Consider the following 24,160-nt stretch of genomic DNA (forward strand, 5'->3'; position numbering starts at 1 on the left):
CTGTTTCTTATTGTGAAGAGTCCCACCGGAAGTGTTGCTCTCTTGTTATGGCTGTCGTCCCGCTGCTGCTGTTGACGTGTGTGTCTCGCAAAGGACACAATGCCTTTTTACCGCTGGGAATAGATGGAAGCCACACCGGGGGGCGCGCGGAGGTCGTGTCCGCGATAGGGGCTCCGACTGCCGGCCGAGCATGGCGGCGACGGCGCGGCGGCTGCTGGTGCTGCTGGCGGGGGTGCTGCTGCGGCTCTGCCCCGCCGCGCTGCGTGCAGGTGAGGCGGACAAAAGCTTGCAGTCATGGCGGTGTCATTGTTCGGAAACAACCATGCATGTTTATTTAACAATAATGCATGTTTATTTTTAACAATAATGCATGTTTTATTAACTGATAATGCATGTTTGATAATAAAAAATATAAATAAATAACATTTCACGTGTGCGAGAAAATGACACATTCCTGTTGTGTCACTGGAATGCCAGCTTGGTGTTGATGACGTCATCGCCTCTCGTCATCTTTTTTGTATTGATCTGTGGTGGCTAAATGATCAGACTGTGTGTGGAAACATGGATGCCCTTTCACCACAGTGATGCTGCTATCAGCATTACATCACTGCAGCCTCTCTCTCACACACACACACACACACACACACACACACACACACACACACACACACACACACACACACCTCCCCCTCTAGTGTTACCATCACTTATAAATACATACGTATATATACAGTATGTATAAATAAATATATGTGTCAATAAATGTATTTATAAATATACATATATATATATATATATATATATATATATATATATATATATATATATATATATATATATATATATATATATATTATTATTATATATATATATATATATATATATATATATATATATATATATATATATATATATATATATATATTTTTTTTTTTTTTTTTTTTTTTTGATAAATATAATATGTATTTTGACGCTATAAATATGGAACAAAAAACGAGTTAAAAAGTAGTGTAAAAGTAAAAAATAATCTATATATATAAATATATACATACAAGTGTGTGTTTAAAGTTTGCAATCATTCCTGCTTCTCTTTGAATTCCAAAACTTATTTATTTACTTAATGATTACGTCATCACACAACATATTATTCCAAACTATTTAATTTCTGTTCATTATTAAATATTCACTCCTGCTTTATTGCTATTATTACATGGTTTGTTTGCCTTATATTAAAAATGTCCGGTCATTTTTATAAAAATTTACTTTTTTACTGTATTATATATATTTTTTATTTATTTATATTAAATTTATTTTAAAAAATTCATGGATTTTTTTATTTTCCATGTTTTATTCATCCACCATTTATTTTTGAGGTGGGTTATTGCTATTATTACATGGTTTATTTGCCTTATATTAAAAATGTCCGGTCATTTTTATAAAAATTTACTTTTTTACTGTATTATATATATTTTTTATTTATTTATATTAAATTTATAAAAACAATTTCATGGATTTTTTTTATTTTCCATGTTTTATTCATCCACCATTTATTTGTGAACTGGGTTATTGCTATTATTACATGGTTTATTTGCCTTATATTAAAAATGTCCGGTCATTTTTATAAAAATTTACTTTTTTACTGTATTATATATATTTTTCATTTATTTATACTAAATTTATAAAAAAAAAAATTCATGGATTTTTTTATTTTCCATGTTTTATTCATCCACCATTTATTTGTGAGGTGGGTTATTGCTATTATTACATGGTTTATTTGCCTTATATTAAAAATGTCCGGTCATTTTTATAAAAATTTACTTTTTTACTGTATTATATATATTTTTTATTTATTTATATTAAATTTATAAAAACAATTTCATGGATTTTTTTTATTTTCCATGTTTTATTCATCCACCATTTATTTGTGAACTGGGTTATTGCTATTATTACATGGTTTATTTGCCTTATATTAAAAATGTCCGGTCATTTTTATAAAAATTTACTTTTTTACTGTATTATATATATTTTTCATTTATTTATACAAAATTTATTTAAAAAAAAATTCATGGATTTTTTTATTTTCCATGTTTTATTCATCCACCATTTATTTGTGAGGTGGGTTATTGCTATTATTACATGGTTTATTTGCCTTATATTAAAAATGTCCGGTCATTTTTATAAAAATTTACTTTTTTACTGTATTATATATATATTTTTTTTATTTATATTAGATTTATAACATTTTTTTCATAGATTTTTTTATTTTCCATGTTTTATTCATCCACCATTTATTTGTGAACTGGGTTATTGCTATTATTACATGGTTTATTTGCCTTATATTAAAAATGTCCGGTCATTTTTATAAAAGTTTACTTTTTTACTGTATTATATATATTTTTTATTTTTTTATATGAAATTTATTAAAAAAAAATTTCATGGATTTTTTTATTTTCCATGTTTTATTCATCCACCATTTATTTGTGAACTGGGTTATTGCTATTATTACATGGTTTATTTGCCTTATATTTAAAATTTCCGGTCATTTTTATAAAAATTTACTTTTTTACTGTATTATATATATTTTTTATTTATTTATATTAAATTTATAAAAAAAAAAATTCATGGATTTTTTTATTTTCCATGTTTTATTCATCCACCATTTATTTGTGAACTGGGTTATTGCTATTATTACATGGTTTATTTGCCTTATATTAAAAATTTCCGGTCATTTTTATAAAAGTTTACTTTTTTACTGTATTATATATATTTTTTATTTTTTTATATGAAATTTATAAAAAAAAATTTCATGGATTTTTTTATTTTCCATGTTTTATTCATCCACCATTTATTTGTGAACTGGGTTATTGCTATTATTACATCGTTTATTTGCCTTATATTTAAAATTTCCGGTCATTTTTATAAAAATTTACTTTTTTACTGTATTATATATATTTTTTATTTATTTATATTAAATTTATAAAAAAAAAAATTCATGGATTTTTTTATTTTCCATGTTTTATTCATCCACCATTTATTTGTGAACTGGGTTATTGCTATTATTACATGGTTTATTTGCCTTATATTAAAAATGTCCGGTCATTTTTATAAAAATTTACTTTTTTACTGTATTATATATATTTTTTATTTATTTATATTAAATTTATTTAAAAAAAAAATGTCATGGATTTTTTTATTTTCCATGTTTTATTCATCCACCATTTATTTGTGAACTGGGTTATTGCTATTATTACATGGTTTATTTGCCTTATATTAAAAATGTCCTGTCATTTTTATAAAAATTTACTTTTTTACTGTATTATATATATTTTTTATTTATTTATATTAAATTTATTTTAAAAAATTTCATGGATTTTTTTTTATTTTCCATGTTTTATTCATCCACCATTTATTTGTGAACTGGGTTATTGCTATTATTACTTGGTTTATTTGCCTTATATTAAAAATGTCCGGTCATTTTTATAAAAATTTACTTTTTTACTGTATTATATATATTTTTTATTTATTGATATTACATTTATAAAAAAAATTTCATGGATTTTTTTATTTTCCATGTTTTATTCATCCACCATTTATTTGTGAACTGGGTTATTGCTATTATTACATGGTTTATTTGCCTTATATTAAAAATGTCCGGTCATTTTTATAAAAATGTACTTTTTTACTGTATTATATATATTTTTTTATTTTTTTATATTAAATTTATTAAAAACAATTTCATGGATTTTTTTTATTTTCCATGTTTTATTCATCCACCATTTATTTGTGAGGTGGGTTATTGCTATTATTACATGGTTTATTTGCCTTATATTAAAAATGTCCGGTCATTTTTATAAAAATTTACTTTTTTACTGTATTATATATATATTTTTTAAATTTATATTAGATTTATAACATTTTTTTCATAGATTTTTTTATTTTCCATGTTTTATTCATCCACCATTTATTTGTGAACTGGGTTATTGCTATTATTACATGGTTTATTTGCCTTATATTAAAAATGTCCGGTCATTTTTATAAAAATTTACTTTTTTACTGTATTATATATATTTTTTATTTATTTATATTAAATTTATTTTAAAAAATTCATGGATTTTTTTATTTTCCATGTTTTATTCATCCACCATTTATTTGTGAACTGGGTTATTGCTATTATTACATGGTTTATTTGCCTTATATTAAAAATGTCCGGTCATTTTTATAAAAATGTACTTTTTTTACTGTATTATATATATTTTTTATTTATTTATATTAAATTTATAACATTTTTTTCATGGATTTTTTTATTTTCCATGTTTTATTCATCCACCATTTATTTGTGAGGTGGGTTATTGCTATTATTATATGGTTTATTTGCCTTATATTAAAAATGTCCGGTCATTTTTATAAAAATTTACTTTTTTACTGTATTATATATATTTTTTATTTATTTATATTACATTTATAACATTTTTTTCATGGATTTTTTTATTTTCCATGTTTTATTCATCCACCATTTATTTGTGAACTGGGTTATTGCTATTATTACATGGTTTATTTGCCTTATATTTAAAATGTCCGGTCATTTTTATAAAAATTTACTTTTTTACTGTATTATGTATATTTTTTATTTATTTATATTCAATTTATTTAAAAAAATTCATGGATTTTTTTATTTTCCATGTTTTATTCATCCACCATTTATTTGTGAACTGGGTTATTGCTATTATTACATGGTTTATTTGCCTTATATTAAAAATGTCCGGTCATTTTTATAAAAAATTACTTTTTTACTGTATTATATATATTTTTTATTTATTTATATTAAATTTATTTAAAAAAAATTCATGGATTTTTTTATTTTCCATGTTTTATTCATCCACCATTTATTTGTGAACTGGGTTATTGCTATTATTACATGGTTTATTTGCCTTATATTAAAAATGTCCGGTCATTTTTATAAAAATTTACTTTTTTACTGTATTATATATATTTTTTATTTATTTATATTAAATTTATTTAAAAACATTTCATGGATTTTTTTTATTTACCATGTTTTATTCATCCACCATTTATTTGTGAACTGGGTTATTGCTATTATTACATGGTTTATTTGCCTTATATTAAAAATGTCCGGTCATTTTTATAAAAATGTACTTTTTTACTGTATTATATATATTTTTTATTTATTTATATTAAATTTATTTTTTTTAAAAATGTCATGGATTTTTTTATTTTCCATGTTTTATTCATCCACCATTTATTTGTGAACTGGGTTATTGCTATTATTACATGGTTTATTTGCCTTATATTTAAAATTTCTGGTCATTTTTATAAAAATTTACTTTTTTACTGTATTATATATATTTTTTATTTATTTATATTAAATTTATAAAAAAAAAATGTCATGGATTTTTTTATTTTCCATGTTTTATTCATCCACCATTTATTTGTGAACTGGGTTATTGCTATTATTACATGGTTTATTTGCCTTATATTAAAAATGTCCGGTCATTTTTATAAAAATTTACTTTTTTACTGTATTATATATATATTTTATTTATTTATATTAAATTTATAACATTTTTTTCATGGATTTTTTTATTTTCCATGTTTTATTCATCCACCATTTATTTGTGAACTGGGTTATTGCTATTATTACATGGTTTATTTGCCTTATATTACAAATGTCCGGTCATTTTTATAAAAATTTACTTTTTTACTGTATTATATATATTTTTTATTTATTTATATTAAATTTATAAAAAAAATGTTCATGGATTTTTTTTATTTTCCATGTTTTATTCATCCACCATTTATTTGTGAGGTGGGTTATTGCTATTATTACATGGTTTATTTGCCTTATATTAGAAATGTCCGGTCATTTTTATAAAAATTTACTTTTTTACTGAATTATATATATTTTTTATTATTTATATTCAATTTATAACATTTTCTCATTTTATTCATCCACCATTTATTTGTGAATTGTGTGTTTACTTAATCTTATTAATCTACTCCAGTATTTATTCTTAACATCTTGATTATTTAAAGATGGTTATTTTGTTTATTTATTTGGAACATGCGTACAATTACAATATGACACATCACTTATTTCCAGTTTTTCATTACAGCATGTCCGAAAAGGAGTAGGAGGAATCCTACTCCTTTTCTAAATACACCAGCAAGTAAATCATTATAAAATGCATAGATAAACAATAAATAAAGTTCTCATAAATAAATATTAATTTGTGGTTCATTAATTTTATTTATTCGTATCTAATCTAAATGATTTATTTTTATTTTTGATATTTCTACCTGTCTCGCTTGCCGTGTCCTCCGTGTGCCAATGTTGTTCCCCAGGGCAACACCATGGCAACAACAAGTGATGCTGTTGCCGTGGCAGCAGGTGCAACTCCCTCTTTGCCTGTTGCTTATTATTCTTCCTCAAGTCTTGTCACAATTTGTTTTTCTCCGCCACGTCCAAACGCTGATGATCCAAAACCAGACACACACACAAAAAAGTCTAAAGAAAAAGAAAAATGCTGCAAATGTGAAAAACACAACAAACCAGGAAGTTAACAAGACTACTAGGAAGTTAGCTAGTCTACCAGGAAGTTAGCAAAGCTACTAGGAAGTTAGCTAGGCCACCACAAAGTTAGCAATGTACTAGAAAAGCTAGCTAAGCTACCAGGAATTTAGCTAGGCTCCTGGGAAGTCAGCTAGGTTACAAGGAAGTTAGCTAGGCGACTGGGATTTTAGCCTGGCTACCTAGAAGTTAGCTAGGCTACCGGGAAGTTAGCTCAGCTACCAGGAAGTTGACCAGGCTACTAGGCAGTTAGCCGGGTTACGAGGAAGTTATCTAGGCTATCGGGACGTTAGCTAAGCTACCTGGAAGTTTACTAGGCTCTCTGGAAGTTAGCTAGATTAATAGGAAGTTAGCTAGGCTACCGGGACGTCAGCCAGGCTAGCAGGAAGTTAGCTAAGATACCAGGGAGTTAGTCATGCTACCAGGAAGTTAGTTAGGCTACCAAGAAGTTAGCTGGACTACCAAGAAGTTAGTTAAACTACCAGGAAGTTAGCTGGACTACCAAGAAGTTATCTGGACTACCAGGAAGTTAGCTGGACTACCCAGAAGTTAGCTGGACTACCAGGAAGTTAGCTAAGATACCAGGGAGTTAGTCATGCTACCAGGAAGTTAGTTAGGCTACTAAGAAGTTAGCTGGACTACCAGGAAGTTATCTGGACTACCAGGAAGTTAGCTGGACTACCAATAAGTTATCTGGACTACCAGGAAGTTAGCTGGACTACCAGGAAGTTAGCTGGACTACCAAGAAGTTATCTGGACTACCAGGAAGTTAGCTGGACTACCAAAAAGTTAGCTGGACTACCAGTAAGATATCTGGACTACCAGGAAGTTAGCTGGACTACCAAGAAGTTAGCTGGACTACCAGGAAGTTAGCTAATCTACCAGGAAGTTAGCTGGACTACCAGGAAGTTAGCTGGACTACTAAGAAGTTAGCTGGACTACCAGGAAGTTATCTGGACTACCAGGAAGTTATCTGGACTACCAATAAGTTATCTGGACTACCAGGAAGTTAGCTGGACTACCAGGAAGTTAGCTGGACTCCCAAGAAGTTATCTGGACTACCAGGAAGTTAGCTAAGCTACCAGGAAGTTAGCTGGACTACCAGGGAGTTAGCTGCACTACCAAGAAGTTAGCTGGACTACCAGGAAGTTAGCTGGACTACCAAGAAGTTAGCTGGACTACCAGGAAGTTATCTGGACTACCAAGAAGTTATCTGGACTACCAAGAAGTTATCTGGACTACCAGGAAATTAGCTGGACTACCAGGAAGTTAGCTGGACTACCAAGAAGTTAGCTGGACTACCAGGAAGTAAGCTTGACTATAAAGAAGCTACCAGGAAGTTAGCTGGACTACCAAGAAGTTATCTGGACTACCAAGAAGTTAGCTGGACTACCAGGAAGTTAGCTAAGCTACCAGGAAGTTAGCTGGACTACCAGGGAGTTAGATGGGCTACCAGGAAGTTAGCTGGGCTACCAAGAAGTTAGCTGGACTACCAGGAAGTTAGCTGGACTACCAAGAAGTTAGCTGGACTAACAGGAAGTTATCTGGACTACCAGGAAGTTAGCTGGACTACCAGGAAGTTAGCTGGACTACCAAGAAGTTAGCTGGACTACCAGGAAGTTAGCTGGAGTACCAGGAAGTTAGCTAAGCTACCAGGAAGTTGGCTGGACTACCAGGGAGTTAGCTGGGCTACCAGGAAGTTAGCTGGGCTACCAAGAAGTTAGCTGGACTACCAGGAAGTTAGCTGGACTACCAGGAAGTTATCAGGACAACCAAGAAGTTATCTGGACTACCAAGAAGTTAGCTGGACTACCAGGAAGTTAGCTGGACTACCAGGAAGTTATCAGGACTACCAAGAAGTTATCTGGACTACCAGGAAGTTAGCTGGACTACCAGGGAGTTAGCTGGACTACCAGGAAGTTAGCTGGACTACCAAGAAGTTAGCTGGACTACCAGGAAGTTAGCTGGAGTACCAGGAAGTTAGCTAAGCTACCAGGAAGTTAGCTGGACTACCAGGGAGTTAGCTGGGCTACCAAGAAGTTATCAGGACTACCAAGAAGTTATCTGGACTACCAGGAAGTTAGCTGGACTACCAGGAAGTTATCTGGACTACCAGGAAGTTATCAGAAGACTTGACGCTGCAGTGTGTGTGCACGTCCAGCAGGGTGTGGTGAGCGGGTGGAGGTGCACACGGAGCGCAGGGGTGTGATCTACAGTCCCTCCTGGCCTGTCAACTACCCGCCGGGCGCCAACTGCAGCTGGCACATCCAGGGGGGCCACGGGGAGGTCCTCACCATCAGGTGAGCACACCTGCGTCACACCTGCTCTGTGCCCGCTCTAAACGCTCCTGGTCCCGCCGAACAGTTTCCGGGTGTTTGACGTGGGACAGTCCGGGAGCTGCGAGGACGGAGACTGGCTGCTGGTCACCTCCACGGTGTGGCGGGCCGAGTCCAGACTCTGTGGATCCAGCAGGCCGCCGCCCTTCATCTCCAGCAGGGGGCGCGTGTGGTTGTTCTTTCACTCCCAGGCCAACAGTTCAGGACTAGCTCAGGGTTTCCACCTGTCCTACATCAAAGGTGAGCTAACGTGCTAACGTACCTTCACGTCTTCCCGACGTAGCTCCAAGGTCAACGTCGATACGGGGGTGTCCTTCCTGATACCATGTTGACATTGTTTTTGTTACAAGAACTTAGCCAGGCAACTAGAGAGTTATCAGGGCTACCAGGAAGTTAGCTAAGCAACCAGGAAGTTAGCTAAGCTACAAGGAATTTAGCTGAATAGCCAGGAAGTTAGCTACACCACCAGGAAGTTAGGTAGGCTACCAGGAAGTTGGCTAAGCTACCAGGAAGTTAGCTAAGCTACAAGAAATTTAGCTGAGTAGCCAGGAAGTTAGCTACACCACCAGGAAGTTAGCTACACCACCAGGAAGTTGGCTAAGCTCCCAGGAAGTTAGCTAAGCTACAAGGAATTCAACTGAGTAGCCAGGAAGTTAGCTACACAACCAGTAAAGTTAGGTAGGCTACCAGGAAGTTAGCTAAGCTACCAGGAAGTTAGCTAAGCTACAAGGAATTTAGCTGAGTAGCCAGGAAGTTAGCTACGCCACCAGGAAGTTGGCTAAGCTACCAGGAAGTTAGCTAAGCTACAAGGAATTTAACTGAGTAGCCAGGAAGTTAGCTACACAACCAGTAAAGTTAGGTAGGCTACCAGGAAGTTGGCTAAGCTACAAGGAAGTTAGCTTAGCAGCCAGGAAGTTAGCTACACAACCAGGAAGTTAGGTAGGCTACCAGGAAGTTGGCTAAGCTACCAGGAAGTTAGCTAAGCTACAAGGAATTTAACTGAGTAGCCAGGAAGTTAGCTACACCACCAGGAATTTGGCTAAGCTACCAGGAAGTTAGCTAAACTACAAGGAATTTAACTGAGTAGCCAGGAAGTTAGCTACACAACCAATAAAGTTAGCTAGGCTACCAGGAAGTTGGCTAAGCTACAAGGAAGTTAGCTTAGCAGCCAGGAAGTTAGCTACACAACCAGGAAGTTAGCTAAACTATAAGGAAGTTAGCTAAGCAGCCAGGAAGTTAGTTAAGCTACCAGGAAGTTAGCTAAGGTACCAGGAAGTTAGCTAGGCGAAAGTGAGCCAGGCTATAAGGAAGTTAGCTAAGCTACAAGGAAGTTAGCTGAGTAGCCAGGAAGTAAGCTACACAACCAGTAAAGTTAGCTAGGCTACCAGGAAGTTAGCTAAACTATAAGGAATTTAGCTACACAACCAGGAAGTTAGTTAAGCTACCAGGAAGTTAGTTGGACTACCAGGAAGTTAGCTAAGCTACCAGGAAGTTAACTAGGCTACCAGAAAGTTAGTTACACAACCAGGAAATTAGCTAGACTACCAGGAAGTTAGTTAGTCTACCAGGAAGTTAGCTAAGTTTCCGGGAAGTTAGTTGGGCTACGAGGAAGTTAGCTAAGCTTCCAGGAAGATAGCCAGGCTATAGTTAGCTAAGTTTCCGGGAAGTTAGTTGGGCTAGGAGGAAGTTAGCTAAGCTACCAGGAAGATAGCCAGGCTACCAGAAAGTGCGCCATGCTACAAGGGCGTTAGTTAGGTTACCAATAAGTTAGCCAGGCAACTAGGAAGTTGGCCAAACTACCAGGAAGTGAGTCAGGCTACAAGGGAGTTAGCGATGTTACCAAGACGTTAGCTAAGCTACCAGGAAGTTAGCTGAGCTACAAGGACGTTAGCTGAGCAGCCAGGAAGTTAGCTACACAACCAGGAAGTTAGCTGGGCTATTAGGAAGTTGGTTGAGCTACCAGGAAATTAGCCAGGCTTCCAGGAAGTTAGCTAAACTATAAGGAAGTTAGCTAAGCAGCAAAGAAGTTAGCTAAGCTACCAGGAAGTTAGTTGGGCTACCAGGAAGTTGGCTAAGCAACCAGGAAGTTAGCTAGGCTACTATTAAGTTAGCTAAGCTACCAGGAAATTAGCCAGGCTTTCAGGAAGTTAGCTAAACTATAAGGAAGTTAGCTAAGCAGCCAGTAAGTTAGCTACACAACCAGGAAGTTAGCTAAACTATAAGGAAGTTAGCTACCCAACCAGGAAGTTAGTTAAGCTACCAGAAAGTTAGTTGGGCTACCAGGAAGTTAGCTAAGCTACCAGGAAGTTAGTTGGGCTACCAGGAAGTTAGCTACACAACCAGGAAGTTAGCTAGGCTTCTAGGAAGTTAGCTAAACTATAAGGAAGTTAGCTAAGCAGCCAGGATGTTAGCTAAGCTACCAGCAAGTTAGTTGGGCTACCAGGAAGTTAGCTAAGCTACCAGGAAGTTAGTTAAGCTACCAGAAAGTTAGTTGGGCTACCAGGAAGTTAGCTACACAACCAGGAAGTTAGCTATACAACCAGGAAGTTAGCTAGGCTACTAGGAAGTTAGCTAAACTTAAGGAAGTTAGCTAAGCAGCCAAGAAGTTAGCTAAGCTACCAGGAAGTTAGTTGGGCTACCAGGAAGTTGGCTAAGCAACCAGGAAGTTAGCTAGGCTACTAGGAAGTTAGCTAAGCTACCAGGAAATTAGCCAGGCTTCCAGGAAGTTAGCTAAACTATAAGGAAGTTAGCTAAGCAGCCAGTAAGTTAGCTACACAACCAGGAAGTTAGCTAAACTATAAGGAAGTTAGCTACCCAACCAGGAAGTTAGTTAAGCTACCAGAAAGTTAGTTGGGCTACCAGGAAGTTAGCTACACAACCAGGAAGTTAGCTAAGCTACCAGGAAGTTAGTTGGGCTACCAGGAAGTTAGCTACACAACCAGGAAGTTAGCTACCCAACCAGGAAGTTAGCTAGGCTACTAGGAAGTTAGCTAAACTATAAGGAAGTTAGCTAAGCAGCCAGGAAGTTAGCTAAGCTACCAGGAAGTTAGTTGGGCCATCAGGAAGTTAGCTAAGCTACCAGGAAGTTAGTTAAGCTACCAGAAAGTTGGGTTACAAGGAAGTTAGCTAAGCTACCAGGAAGTTAGCTACACAACCAGGAAGTTAGCTAAGCTACCAGGAAGTTAGCTACACAACCAGGAAGTTAGCTAAGCTACCAGGAAGTTAGCTTGGCTACTAGGAAGTTAGCGAAGCTATTAGGTTTGATGTCCTGGTGTGTGCAGGTCACCTGGGTCAGATATGATATTAGGTTTGATGTCCTGGTGTGTTCAGGTCACCTGGGTTAGATATATTAGGTTTGATGTCCTGGTGTGTTCAGGTCACCTGGGTCAGATATGATATTAGGTTTGATGTCCTGGTGTGTTCAGGTCACCTGGGTTAGATATATTAGGTTTGATGTCCTGGTGTGTTCAGGTCACCTGGGTCAGATATGATATTAGGTTTGATGTCCTGGTGTGTTCAGGTCACCTGGGTTAGATATATTAGGTTTGATGTCCTGGTGTGTTCAGGTCACCTGGGTTAGATATATTAGGTTTGATGTCCTGGTGTGTTCAGGTCACCTGGGTCAGATATGATATTAGGTTTGATGTCCTGGTGTGTTCAGGTCACCTGGGTTAGATATATTAGGTTTGATGTTGTGGTGTGTTCAGGTCACCTGGGTCAGAGCAGCTGCCAGTCAGATGAGTTCCTGTGTGGGAACGGCAAATGTCTTCCTCACTCCTGGAAGTGCAACGGCCAGGACGAGTGCGGCGACGCCTCCGACGAACGCAGCTGCTCGCCGCCCCCCACCGAGGCCCGGCCCGGCCTCTGCCCCCCCGGTGCCCTGGCCTGCACGGCGCCGCAGTCCACCCGCTGCCTGCCCGCCGTCCTGCGCTGCGACAAAGTCCGCGACTGCCCCGACGGCTCAGACGAGCGGGGCTGCCCCGACGACGCCTGCGGCAAACGGCTGGGGAACTTCTACGGCTCCTTCGCCTCCCCGGACTTCTTCCGGGCCAACCGGAGCGAGGCGGCGGAGCTGAGGTGCTCCTGGCTGTTGGACACGCAGGACCCCAAGCCCATCGTGCTGCAGCTGGACCTGCAGCTGGGACCCGGGGACTCGCTGCACGTGTACGACGGCCTCCTGCACCGCGCCGAACACCTCCTGCAGGTGCTGTCCTATCACAACAACCGCCGGCCCGCCTTGCTGGAGTCCAGCCGGGGACAGATGAGCGTGTTGTACCTGGCCAAGCCTCGCAGCCCCGGACGAGGCTTCAACGCCACTTACCAGGTGACCCGGCCTTCTTCCTTGACCCTACTGCACCCCGAGGACCCCAAATGTATACACTCCTTCTCCTAGGACCTTTTTGGGCCCCATTGACTCCCATTAGAACTGCTATTTTTTACCAGACCATAGTCCTTGTTTATGGAAACCAACTAAAGCTCATTCGTGCTGATTGGAAAACAAGAAAATACTGTTTTAGACTTAGATCGGTCACATCGAGTTTTAGACTTATATTGGTCAGATCTAGTCTTAGACTCAGATTGGCCAGATGTAGTCTTAAACTTAGATTGATCAGATATAGTCTACCAATTTAAGTTTTAGACTAGATTGGTCACACATAGTCTACCAATCTAAGTCTAGGACTAGATGTGACCAATCTAAGTCTAGGACTAGATCTGATAATCTAAGTCTAAGACTAGACGTGACCAATCTAGGTCTAAGACCTACTCAGTGGCCTAGTGGTTAGAGTGTCCACCCTGAGATCGGTAGGTTGTGAGTTTAGACCCCGGCCGAGTCATACCAAAGACTATAAAAATGGGACCCATTACCTTCCTGCTTAACACTCAGCATCAAGGGTTGGTATTGGGGGTTAAATCACCAACAATTATTCCCAGGCGCGGCACCGCTGCTGCCCACTGCACCCCTCACCTCCCAGGGGGTGAACAAGGGGATGGGTCAAATGCAGAGGACAAATTTCACCACACCTAGTGTGTGTGTGTGTGTGACAATCATTGGTACTTTAACTTAAGAGAATATTTGACCAACCTAAGTCTAAAACTAGATGTGACCAATCTAAGTCTAAGACTAGATGTGACAGATCTAAGTCTAAGACTAGATGTGACCAATCTAAGTCTAAGACTAGATGTGACCGATCTAAGTCTAAGACTAGATGTGACAGATCAAAGTTGAAGACTAGATCTGACTGATCTAAGTCTAAGACTAGCTGTGACCGATCTAAGTCTAAGACTAGATGTGACCGATCTAAGTCTAAGACTAGATGTGACCGATTTAAGTCTAAGACTAGATGTGACCAATCTAAGTCTAAGACTAGATGTGACCAATCTAAGTCTAAGACTAGATGTGATAAATTGAAGTCTAAGACTAGATGTGACCAATCTAAGTCTAAGACTAGATCTGACCAATCTAAGTCTAAGACTAGATGTGACCAATCAAAGTCTAAGACTAGATGTGACCAATCTAAGTCTAAGACTGGATGTGATTGATCTAAGTCTAAGACTAGATGTGACCAATCTAAGTCTAAGACTAGATGTGACTGATCTAAGTCGAAGACTTGATGTGACAGATCCAAGTCGATACCTTGATGTGACTAATCTAAGTCTAAGACTAGATGTGACCAATCTATGTCTAAGACTAGATGTGACCGATCTAAGTCAAAGGCTTGATGTGACCAATCTAAGTCTAAGACTAGATGTGACCAATCTAAGTCTAAGACTAGATGTGACCGATCTAAGTCTAAGACTAGATGTGACCAATCAAAGTCTAAGACTAGATGTGACCAATCTAAGTCTAAGACTAGATGTGACCAATCTAAGTCTATGATCATGATCTCATGAAGTCTACTTGGATGAGAGTTGTTGCGTTTGACCAGATGTTCCTCCAAGTGGGATGTAAAACGCTGGTCAGTCCCAAGTTCCTTAGATGACATATAACTGAACTCAAAGGTACCACCAAGCACAGAATAGGTATTTTGTAATTTATTGTCAAATATTTGAGAATAGAGACCAGCCTCGAACAACGCATACAAATGCGTAGCCCAAGTTGATCTGGCATTCCAAAGGAAAAAGCAACTCTTTTCACACAAAGAAAGCCCCCATCTCCCCCCCCCCCTCCCCCCTCCTCTCAACACTGATAAGAAGAGAGACTTGGGGGTTGTGTTCACATTCCTGATGGTTTACGACCCTGTCTAAACAGGCAATCTGAAGACAAAGAGAAACTGGTATACAGAGTATACATGGAAAAATATGAGCTGATTCAAACATGATTATGAATAAAGAAATAACTCTTAAACATATGCATTATCCACAGAGTGAAATGTCTTCTAAGACAAACCATACAGTCTAAGACTAGATATGACCGATCTAAGTCTAAGACTAGATGTGACCGATCTAAGTCTAAGACTAGATGTGACCAATCTAAGTGTAAGACTAGATGTGACCAGTCTAAGTCAGACTGGATGTGACCAGTCTAAGACTAGATATGACCGATCTAAGTCTAAGACTAGATGTGACCGATCTAAGTCTAAGACTAGATGTGACCAATCTAAGTGTAAGACTAGATGTGACCAGTCTAAGTCAGACTGGATGTGACCAGTCTAAGACTAGATGTGACCAATCTAAGTCTAAGACTAGATGTGTCCAATCTAAGTCTAAGACTAGATGTGACCAATCGAAGTCTAAGACTAGATGTGACCAATCTAAGTCTAAGACTAGATGTGATTGATCTAAGTCTAAGACTAGATGTGACCAATCTAAGTCTAAGACTAGATGTGACCAATCTAAGTCTAAGACTAGATGTGACCGATCTAAGTTTAAGACTAGATGTGATTGATCTAAGTCTAAGACTAGATGTGACCGATCTAAGTCTAAGACTAGATGTGACCAATCTAAGTGTAAGACTAGATGTGACCAGTCTAAGTCAGACTGGATGTGACCAGTCTAAGACTAGATGTGACCAATCGAAGTCTAAGACTAGATGTGTCCAATCTAAGTCTAAGACTAGATGTGACCAATCGAAGTCTAAGACTAGATGTGACCAATCTAAGTCTAAGACTAGATGTGATTGATCTAAGTCTAAGACTAGATGTGACCAATCTAAGTCTAAGACTAGATGTGACCAATCTAAGTCTAAGACTAGATGTGACCAATCTAAGTTTACGACTAGATGTGACCAATCAAAGTCTAAGACTAGATGTGACCAATCTAAGTCTAAGACTAGATGTGACCAATCTAAGTCTATGATCATAAACTGATGAAGTCTACTTGGATGAGAGTGAAATGTCTTCGAAGACAAACCATACAGTCTAAGACTAGATGTGACCGATCTAAGTCTAAGACTAGATGTGACCGATCTAAGTCTAAGACTAGATGAGACCGATCTAAGTCTAAAACTAGATGTGACCAATCTAAGTCTAAGACTAGATGTGACCAATCTAAGTCTAAGACTAGATGTGACCAATCTAAGTCTAAGACAAGATGTGACCAATCTAAGTCTAAGACAAGATGTGACCAATCTAAGTCTAAGACAAGATGTGACCAATCTAAGTCTAAGACTAGATGAGACCGATCTAAGTCTAAAACTAGATGTGACCAATCTAAGTCTAAGACTAGATGTGACCAATCTAAGTCTAAGACTAGATGTGACCAGTCTAAGTCTAAGACTAGATGTGACCGATCTAAGTCAAAGGCTTGATGTGACCAATCTAAGTCTAAGACTAGATCTGATGAAGTCTACTTGGATGAGAGACCAAACGACAATAGACAAACCAAACAGTCCAGGTGTTATTGATTGAATACCCTAAGGTTAGTTTTCTGTTGTTAGCGGTCACTACTTGTCAACATGCTAACTTAGTTCATAGAACTAACATAGTCCTACATAGAGCAGGAGAATGATGGCAAATATCTGTCCTCCCCCCGTGAAGGTGAAGGGTTACTGCTTTCCGGGCGAGCGTCCTTGCGGCAGCGACCAGGGTTGCTACTCGGAACCGCAGCGCTGCGACGGCTACTGGCACTGCCCGTCGGGGCGCGACGAGGAGTCCTGCCCCATGTGCCCGGATGGCGACTTCCCTTGCGGCGGCGACACGGGCGCCTGCTACTCGCCGGCGGAGCGATGCAACAACCAGAAGAGGTGCCCCGACGGCTCGGACGAGAGGAACTGCTACGACTGCCAGCCCGGGAACTTCCACTGCGGGACCAACCTGTGCATCTTCGAGACCTGGCGCTGCGACGGGCAGGAGGACTGCCTGGACGGGAGCGACGAGAGGGACTGCCTGACGGCGGTGCCCAGGAAGGTGATCACGGCCGCTCTGATCGGGAGCTTAGTCTGCAGCCTGCTGCTGGTCATCGCGCTCGGCTGCGCCCTCAAACTGCACACGCTCCGGAGTCGGGAGTACAGGTAGTATTCTGATACTTCCTCGGTGTTGCAAGCTTGTGTTTCCGGTTGCAAAAGTACGACTTGTAAGGGTCTTGGTCGCGGCCCCCCCGGATATAAACACACATTAGGTGCCATTTTTCACTATTTTTGAATGCTCTCCCTGACCACCTGAGGGAACCGCAGACTGTGAATGCTTTTTTAAAAAGGCTTAAAAAACCTTATTTTTATTAATTATTTTTAATACCTGCAATGAGGTGGCGACATGTCCAGGGTGTACCCTGCCTGCCGCCCGAATGCAGCTGAGATAGGCTCCAGCACGCCCCGTGACCCCGAAAGGGACAAGCGGTAGAAAATGGATGGATGGATGTTCCGGAACAAACTCCTCCTAGGGAATTTGCCAGATCACCGGCAAAATGACACCGTGTGTATTGGAGGGATGGGCGGCGATAAGTTGCAAAGAATGTGAGTTTTGAGCACAGTTTGTGGGCGGGGCTTGGCGTCCAAGTTTGGTAAACAAGACACGCCCTCCCAGAGGGTTAAAAATGTCAGCACCCGCCACCGGTGTGTCAGTTTGTTACACGTTTATTATTATTTATTATTATATAATATATATGTATTGAGTTATATGTATGTATGTATGTTAACATATATACTGTATATATATATATATATATATATATATATATATATATATATATATATATATATATATATATATATATATATATATATATATATATATATATATATATATATATATATATATATATATATATATATGTGTGTATATATATATATATATATATATATATATATATATATATATGTATATATATATATATATATATATATATATATGTGTGTTAACATACATATATACATACATATATATGTTAACATACATAAATACATATACATTAATACATATATATATTATATATATCATATACTATACATATATATACATATATTAACATACATATATACACATATATACATTAAAACACATATATATATGTTTTAATGTATACATATATATATATATATATATATATATATATATATATATATATATATATATATATATATATATATATATATATATATATATATATATATATATATATATATATATATATATACTTTTTTTTTTCAGAAGTCATTTTATTGGTCAGTATCGCCCACCCCAATTATTATTTATTATCATATAATATACATGTATTGATGTGTATGTATGTACATATGTATGTATATGTGTATGTTAGCATATATATATATATATATATATATATATATATATATATATATATATATATATATATATATATATATATATATATATATATATATATAATGTTAACATACATATATACATAATTATACATATTAACATTAGGGCTGCAACAACTAATCGATTAAAATCGATTATAAAAATAGTTGGCGATTAATTTAGTCATCGATTTGTTGGATCTATGCTATGCGCATGCGCAGAGGCTACTAAACTTTTTTTTTTTTTAAATAAACCTTTATTTATAAACTGCAACATGTACAAACAGCTGAGAAACAATAATCAAAATAAGTATGGTGCCAGTATGCTGTTTTTTTTCCCAATAAAATACTGGAAAGGATAGAAATGTAGTTTGTCTCTTTTATCCGATTATCAATCGATTAATCGAAGTAATAATTGACAGATTAATCGATTATCAAATGAGTTATTAGTTGCATAAATACATACACATTAATACATGTATATATATTATATTTCATATATACATTAAAACACATATATATGTTTTAATATATATATATATATACACTTTTTTTTTAGAAGCCATTTTATTGGTCAGTATCGCCCATCCCCAACTATTTTTTACTATTTTTCCTCCAAAAGTGTTATGGAGGAAGTAGTCAGTGGGCACAACCATATATGGCCACAAGATTGAAGTTAAGTTGTAATAAAAAAAAAATTGCATCAAAATAAAGGTTTTTGCAACAAAAAACTTTTTTGTTTGAAGTAATTTTTTTTTTTTTAATCCATTTTGTAAAAAAAAAATTGTATAACATTTTTTGGGGGTTTGTAAACCTTTTTTTTTTTTGGTTGCATCACTTTTTTTCTTTTTTTTTTAATAAATATTTTAAAATATAAAAGTTTCTACCAAAATGTAACCTGATGTACTAACTAGACGGTAAGGTGGCGATTAATTTAGAAGCGTGTTACTTTTCACCGCGGGGTGTGGGCGGAGCTTGGCGGCAAAGTTTTGATGATGAACTGAAAGAGAAAATCCTGTTTGAGCATTTTTCTTATTTGATAAATATTTGAGATCTCAAACGACGTCCGGTTACAGAGAAGTAAGTCTACGTTGCTAAGAGGGAAGAAAAAGAGAGAGAGAGAGACAAAGAAACTTCCAGACTTTTATAGCTGGAGGAGGGGTTGGGGCGAAGTGCCCCGTTTTTAGGAGGGTGGAGGACGAGCAAAAAAAACCAGATTGTGAACAGGAATGCTTTGGTTCAACATAGAAAAGGCAGTAATACAGCATCAACCACAAAAGAAGGAACCAATTAGGGGGCTGTAAAAGAAGTGTCTCTTTTAGCCACAAAACAGTCCAATGCAGTGCAGGGAAGCAATACAGCATAAATCACACTGAAATTGTTGATGGACAAGAGATTAGTACATTTTGAAGTTTCATAACTTGTTGCTGCACCACCTAGTGGCCACAGTCAATATTTTTTTCTCCTCTTGTTTCACCCCCCCCCCTTGTAGAGCTTTTGAGACTCAGATGACTCGCATGGAGGCGGAGTTTGTGCAGCGGGAGGCTCCGCCCTCGTACGGGCAGCTCATCGCGCAGGGTCTCATCCCGCCCGTGGACGATTTCCCGCCTTACAACCCCACCCAGGTAAAGAACTGAATCTCAGCCAACAGGAAAGACCCTCATGGTTTTTGTCCCCCCCCCCCCCGGCAGGCCTCGGTCTTGCAGAACCTGCGCCTGGCCATGAGCCGACAGATCAGACGCCACACCACCCGCCGCGCCTCCTCCTCCTCCTCGTCCTCGCGGCGCCGCTTCGCCAACGCGTGGAGTCGCATGTTCCGCCAAGCCAGAGGCCACGCCCCTCTGCTGGACCCCCCCGCCGGCGCCGCACACGTCACCCTGGGGCTGCACAGCTACCGAACGGCAGGGGGGCGAGGGGTCCGGGGCGGGGACGTCGGCACGGAGGCGGCGTGGGACTGCTCGGCCGGCGTGGACATACACGGGCACACGCCGGAGAGCCCCGCCTCTCCGCTCTCCTACCAATCACAGGACAGTCCCGAAGGGGCGGCGCCGTCCCCTCCGGAACCTTCTCCCCCCGGTCCGAGTGACGGTCCAGGACAGCCCCCTCTCCTCACCGCGCCGCGCTCTTCCAGAAAACTGGTTCTGGATCTGGCCGTCAACCTCAAGGGGGTCTCCCTCAGGCGCTACTCGCCTCTCGGACCGCTCTCCGGCGCCGCCGACTCCCCGCGCCACCCCCTGGGGAGGTCGCCCGGCGAGTCGTCGTCTTCGTCGGCCACGTCTCCGGAAGGCGAGGAGACGGGAGGCGGGGAGGAGAAGAGGAGGCGGAGGAAGGCGAGCACGCCATGTTGACGCACGCTCTCTGGCGCCCAAAGTGTCCTTGAAGCCCCGCCCCCCTGACATCCTGGCACAAAGTTCAAGCAAGTCTTTGAACAGCAGGCGCCATTTTGCCCCGCTGGCAAGCCATAAACACACAAGTCAAGAGTTGCCTCGCCATTTACCAGCGCCATCACGCCCAATCGCTGCCATTTGCTTGCTGGAACGCTTTTTCAACGCCGAATATCATCAATTTGTATTTATTTTAATTTTTTCCTAACTCTCTTGATCAACTACAGATCTATCCGTCAACTAAACATTTTTATTATCATTATTTTTATGTTTAGTTTTTTTTTGTTTGTTCTCTGCCTTTTTTTGCCATATAAAACTTTGTGTTTTTTATGGCAAACAAACAAAATAATCAATATTTTCTTTGAAAAATAAATGAAATGGTAATATTTTGATGCAAAGTAATCGGAGCCTTAAAAAGGTCAGTGATTCGTAACAACATTCATTTTGATTTATTATTATTTTTTGGGCAAACAGTTTAAAAAAAAACAACAACACAAAAATGATTACAGATTCCAAAAAGTGTTAAAAATAAGTCACACTTTTTTTTTAATTTAAATTTTTTATTTTTTTATTTCTAAAAAAATAGAATTAATACAGGTATTTAATTTTAAATATGATTATACATATTAATACGTTTATTTTACTGTAAATATGATCATACTTAATACATTTATTTAATTTGAAATATGATCATATTTAATAATACATTTATTTAATTTTAAATATGATCATATTTAATAATACATTTATTTAACTCTAAATATGATCATACTTAATAATACATTTATTCAACTCTAAATATGATAATACATACTAATACATTTACATAATACATATATTCAACTACTGAAAATATTCTATTGGCCAATCTCAGGTAGCACACACATTTATATATATATATATATATATATATATATATATATATATATATATATATATATATATATATATATATATATATATATATATATATATATATATATATATATATATATATACTTAATATATATATATGTGTGTGTGTGTATGTACATACATACAGTATATATATATATATATATACATATATGTATATATATATATATGTATGTATATATATACACACACATATATGCATATATACACACATACATTTATAGACACATATACATATATACATACAAACATACACACACATATACGTATATACACACACATTTTTATATTAAATATATATATATACTGTATATATATTTATATATATATGTGTGTGTATGTATATATATGTGTGTGTATGTATATATATGTGTGTGTGTATATATATACAGTATATATATATATATATATATATATATATATATATATATATATATATATATATATATATATATATATATATATATATATATATATATATATATATATATACACACACACAGTATATATACACATATATATAAAAAAAAATTTATTCAAATTATTATTCAACGCTTAATTCTCTATATCAACTTCAGGTCTATCTGTTAATATAAAGTTAAACAATTTTTTTTTTTTTAAATGTTTTATTCCCTTTTTGTCAAAGAAAACCCTATTTTTTATGGGGGAAAACAACACAAAATAAGCAATATTTTCCACCCCCCAAAAATGGTCAAAGTGTAATATTTGATGTGAAGTAATTGGAGCCTTGAACAGGTCAACAATTCCTAACAACATTTATTATATTTCATGATTATTTTTTGAGCCATGAAATACAAAAATAGGTCATATGAGTCGACTATTATTTATTATTATTTTAGTTTGTTTTTTACCTTTTTTTTTTTAAGAAAACATATTTTTTTATACTGCCATCACACAAAATATGCACTATTTGCCCCCCCAAAAAATATTTCAAAGTGGATTTAGATTCAGTATTATTTTTTTGAACAATGACACTTTCAAAGACAAAAACTGCGTGCGTGGCAGCTTTGTTTAAATTAAATTCAAGATTGCAACGTTTGCTCTTCATATTTCACCTGTTTGCTCCTTTATTCCACCTTTTAATGTTTTTTATTTTATTTTTAATTGTGCTTTTAGCTCTTCAAAAACTAGCTGCACTTTGGACACGGCTGTAATGTAACATGTTGCCACTAAGCACATTACACTCATTCAATTCAAGGAATAAAAATAGGGACATAACCTGCAGATCCTCTGAATGATGCAATATCCTGTGTGGATGATGCAATATCCTGTGGACCATGTGACATGTGGAATACCGTAATTCTTTGAATTGCCGCCGGGAATATAGTATTCGCCTGCCTAGAATTACAGCCGGGTCAAACTCGTTTCGCAAAATAATTAGCGCATGCTTGGCACTTCCGCCGGGTCAAATATGAGTCATTAAATGACTCCCGCCTCCTGGTGGTAGAGGGCGCTGGTGATCCTTTTTGCGACTACCAGTACTGCAGAAGACCGGTGCTGCAGAAGAAGACAACAAGCAGCAAGCGTGAGCACCGATCGTTTGCTTGCACTTTTAACATGGAGGATTACATATCTAAAATAAAAGAGTTTTCTAAACTGGACTTTTAATCGAAGCAGGAGGTAATAATTAAAGGAATATCTCCAGAGACTTTTAAAACTGAAGAAAGATAAGGAAGACTGCCTTTGTTCAGAAGCAGCTGCAGATGGACATCATTTATAAGTAAAGGTAAGACCATAATAAAAAATGTTTTATTAAATGTACTTTTCATGATAAGGTAAGCGCCGGAGTGAGAAGAGGTTTCAAAATAATTAGCGCATGCTTGCCCATCCCACATGCTTTTGGTAAGCGCAGGAGTGAGAAGAGGTTTTTAATTAATTAGCGCCCCTGCGGCTATTCAAGGAAATACGGTACTCCACATTTTTTTTCCAAGGATTTCATTTATTAGGGTAACAGGAATGAATTAAAACCAAGCTTAATAATTTGAGTGGGAATTTTGAACTCAATTTTATTTTTTTTAGAGGATGCAAAATGTCGTTGAAAAAGGAGTAACTTATTATATTTCATGATTATTTTTTGAGCCATGAAATACAAAAATAGGTCATATGAGTCGACTATTATTTATTATTATTTTAGTTTGTTTTTTACCATTTTATTTTTAAGAAAACGTATTTTTTTATACTGCAATCACACAAAATATACACTATTTGCCCCCCCAAAAAT

General features: G+C 36.7%; 1 protein-coding gene across 2 annotated transcripts; it reads left to right on the forward strand.

Annotated features, from left to right (window-relative positions):
* The first annotated feature begins 76 nt into the window (after positions 1-76).
* Positions 77-21,308, forward strand: LOC133662169 (low-density lipoprotein receptor-related protein 3-like). 2 transcript variants are annotated; one of them, XM_062065914.1, is made up of 7 exons: positions 77-269; positions 8,748-8,886; positions 8,951-9,162; positions 12,630-13,246; positions 16,899-17,371; positions 20,112-20,244; positions 20,311-21,308. In XM_062065914.1, exons 1-7 carry the CDS (start codon positions 191-193, stop codon positions 20,965-20,967), a joined length of 2,310 nt encoding a protein of 769 aa, XP_061921898.1. In that variant the 5' UTR covers positions 77-190; the 3' UTR covers positions 20,968-21,308. The 2 variants fall into 2 exon arrangements, with proteins under 2 accessions (XP_061921898.1, XP_061921908.1); XM_062065924.1 differs by having other exon boundaries at positions 8,751-8,886.
* Positions 21,309-24,160: the final 2,852 nt, after the last annotated feature.

The sequence above is a fragment of the Entelurus aequoreus genome, linkage group LG02, assembly GCF_033978785.1.
Source record: "Entelurus aequoreus isolate RoL-2023_Sb linkage group LG02, RoL_Eaeq_v1.1, whole genome shotgun sequence".
Taxonomy (NCBI): Eukaryota; Metazoa; Chordata; class Actinopteri; order Syngnathiformes; family Syngnathidae; genus Entelurus; species Entelurus aequoreus.

Coding starts and splice junctions, on each gene's coding strand:
- LOC133662169 (XM_062065914.1), top strand. CDS start 191: ATGGCGGCGACGGCGCGGCGGCTGCTGGTGCTGCTGGCGGGGGTGCTG. Junction 17,372..20,111: donor CTCCGGAGTCGGGAGTACAG/GTAGTATTCTGA, acceptor CCCCCCTTGTAG/AGCTTTTGAGACTCAGATGA. Junction 20,245..20,310: donor CGCCTTACAACCCCACCCAG/GTAAAGAACTGA, acceptor CCCCCCCGGCAG/GCCTCGGTCTTGCAGAACCT.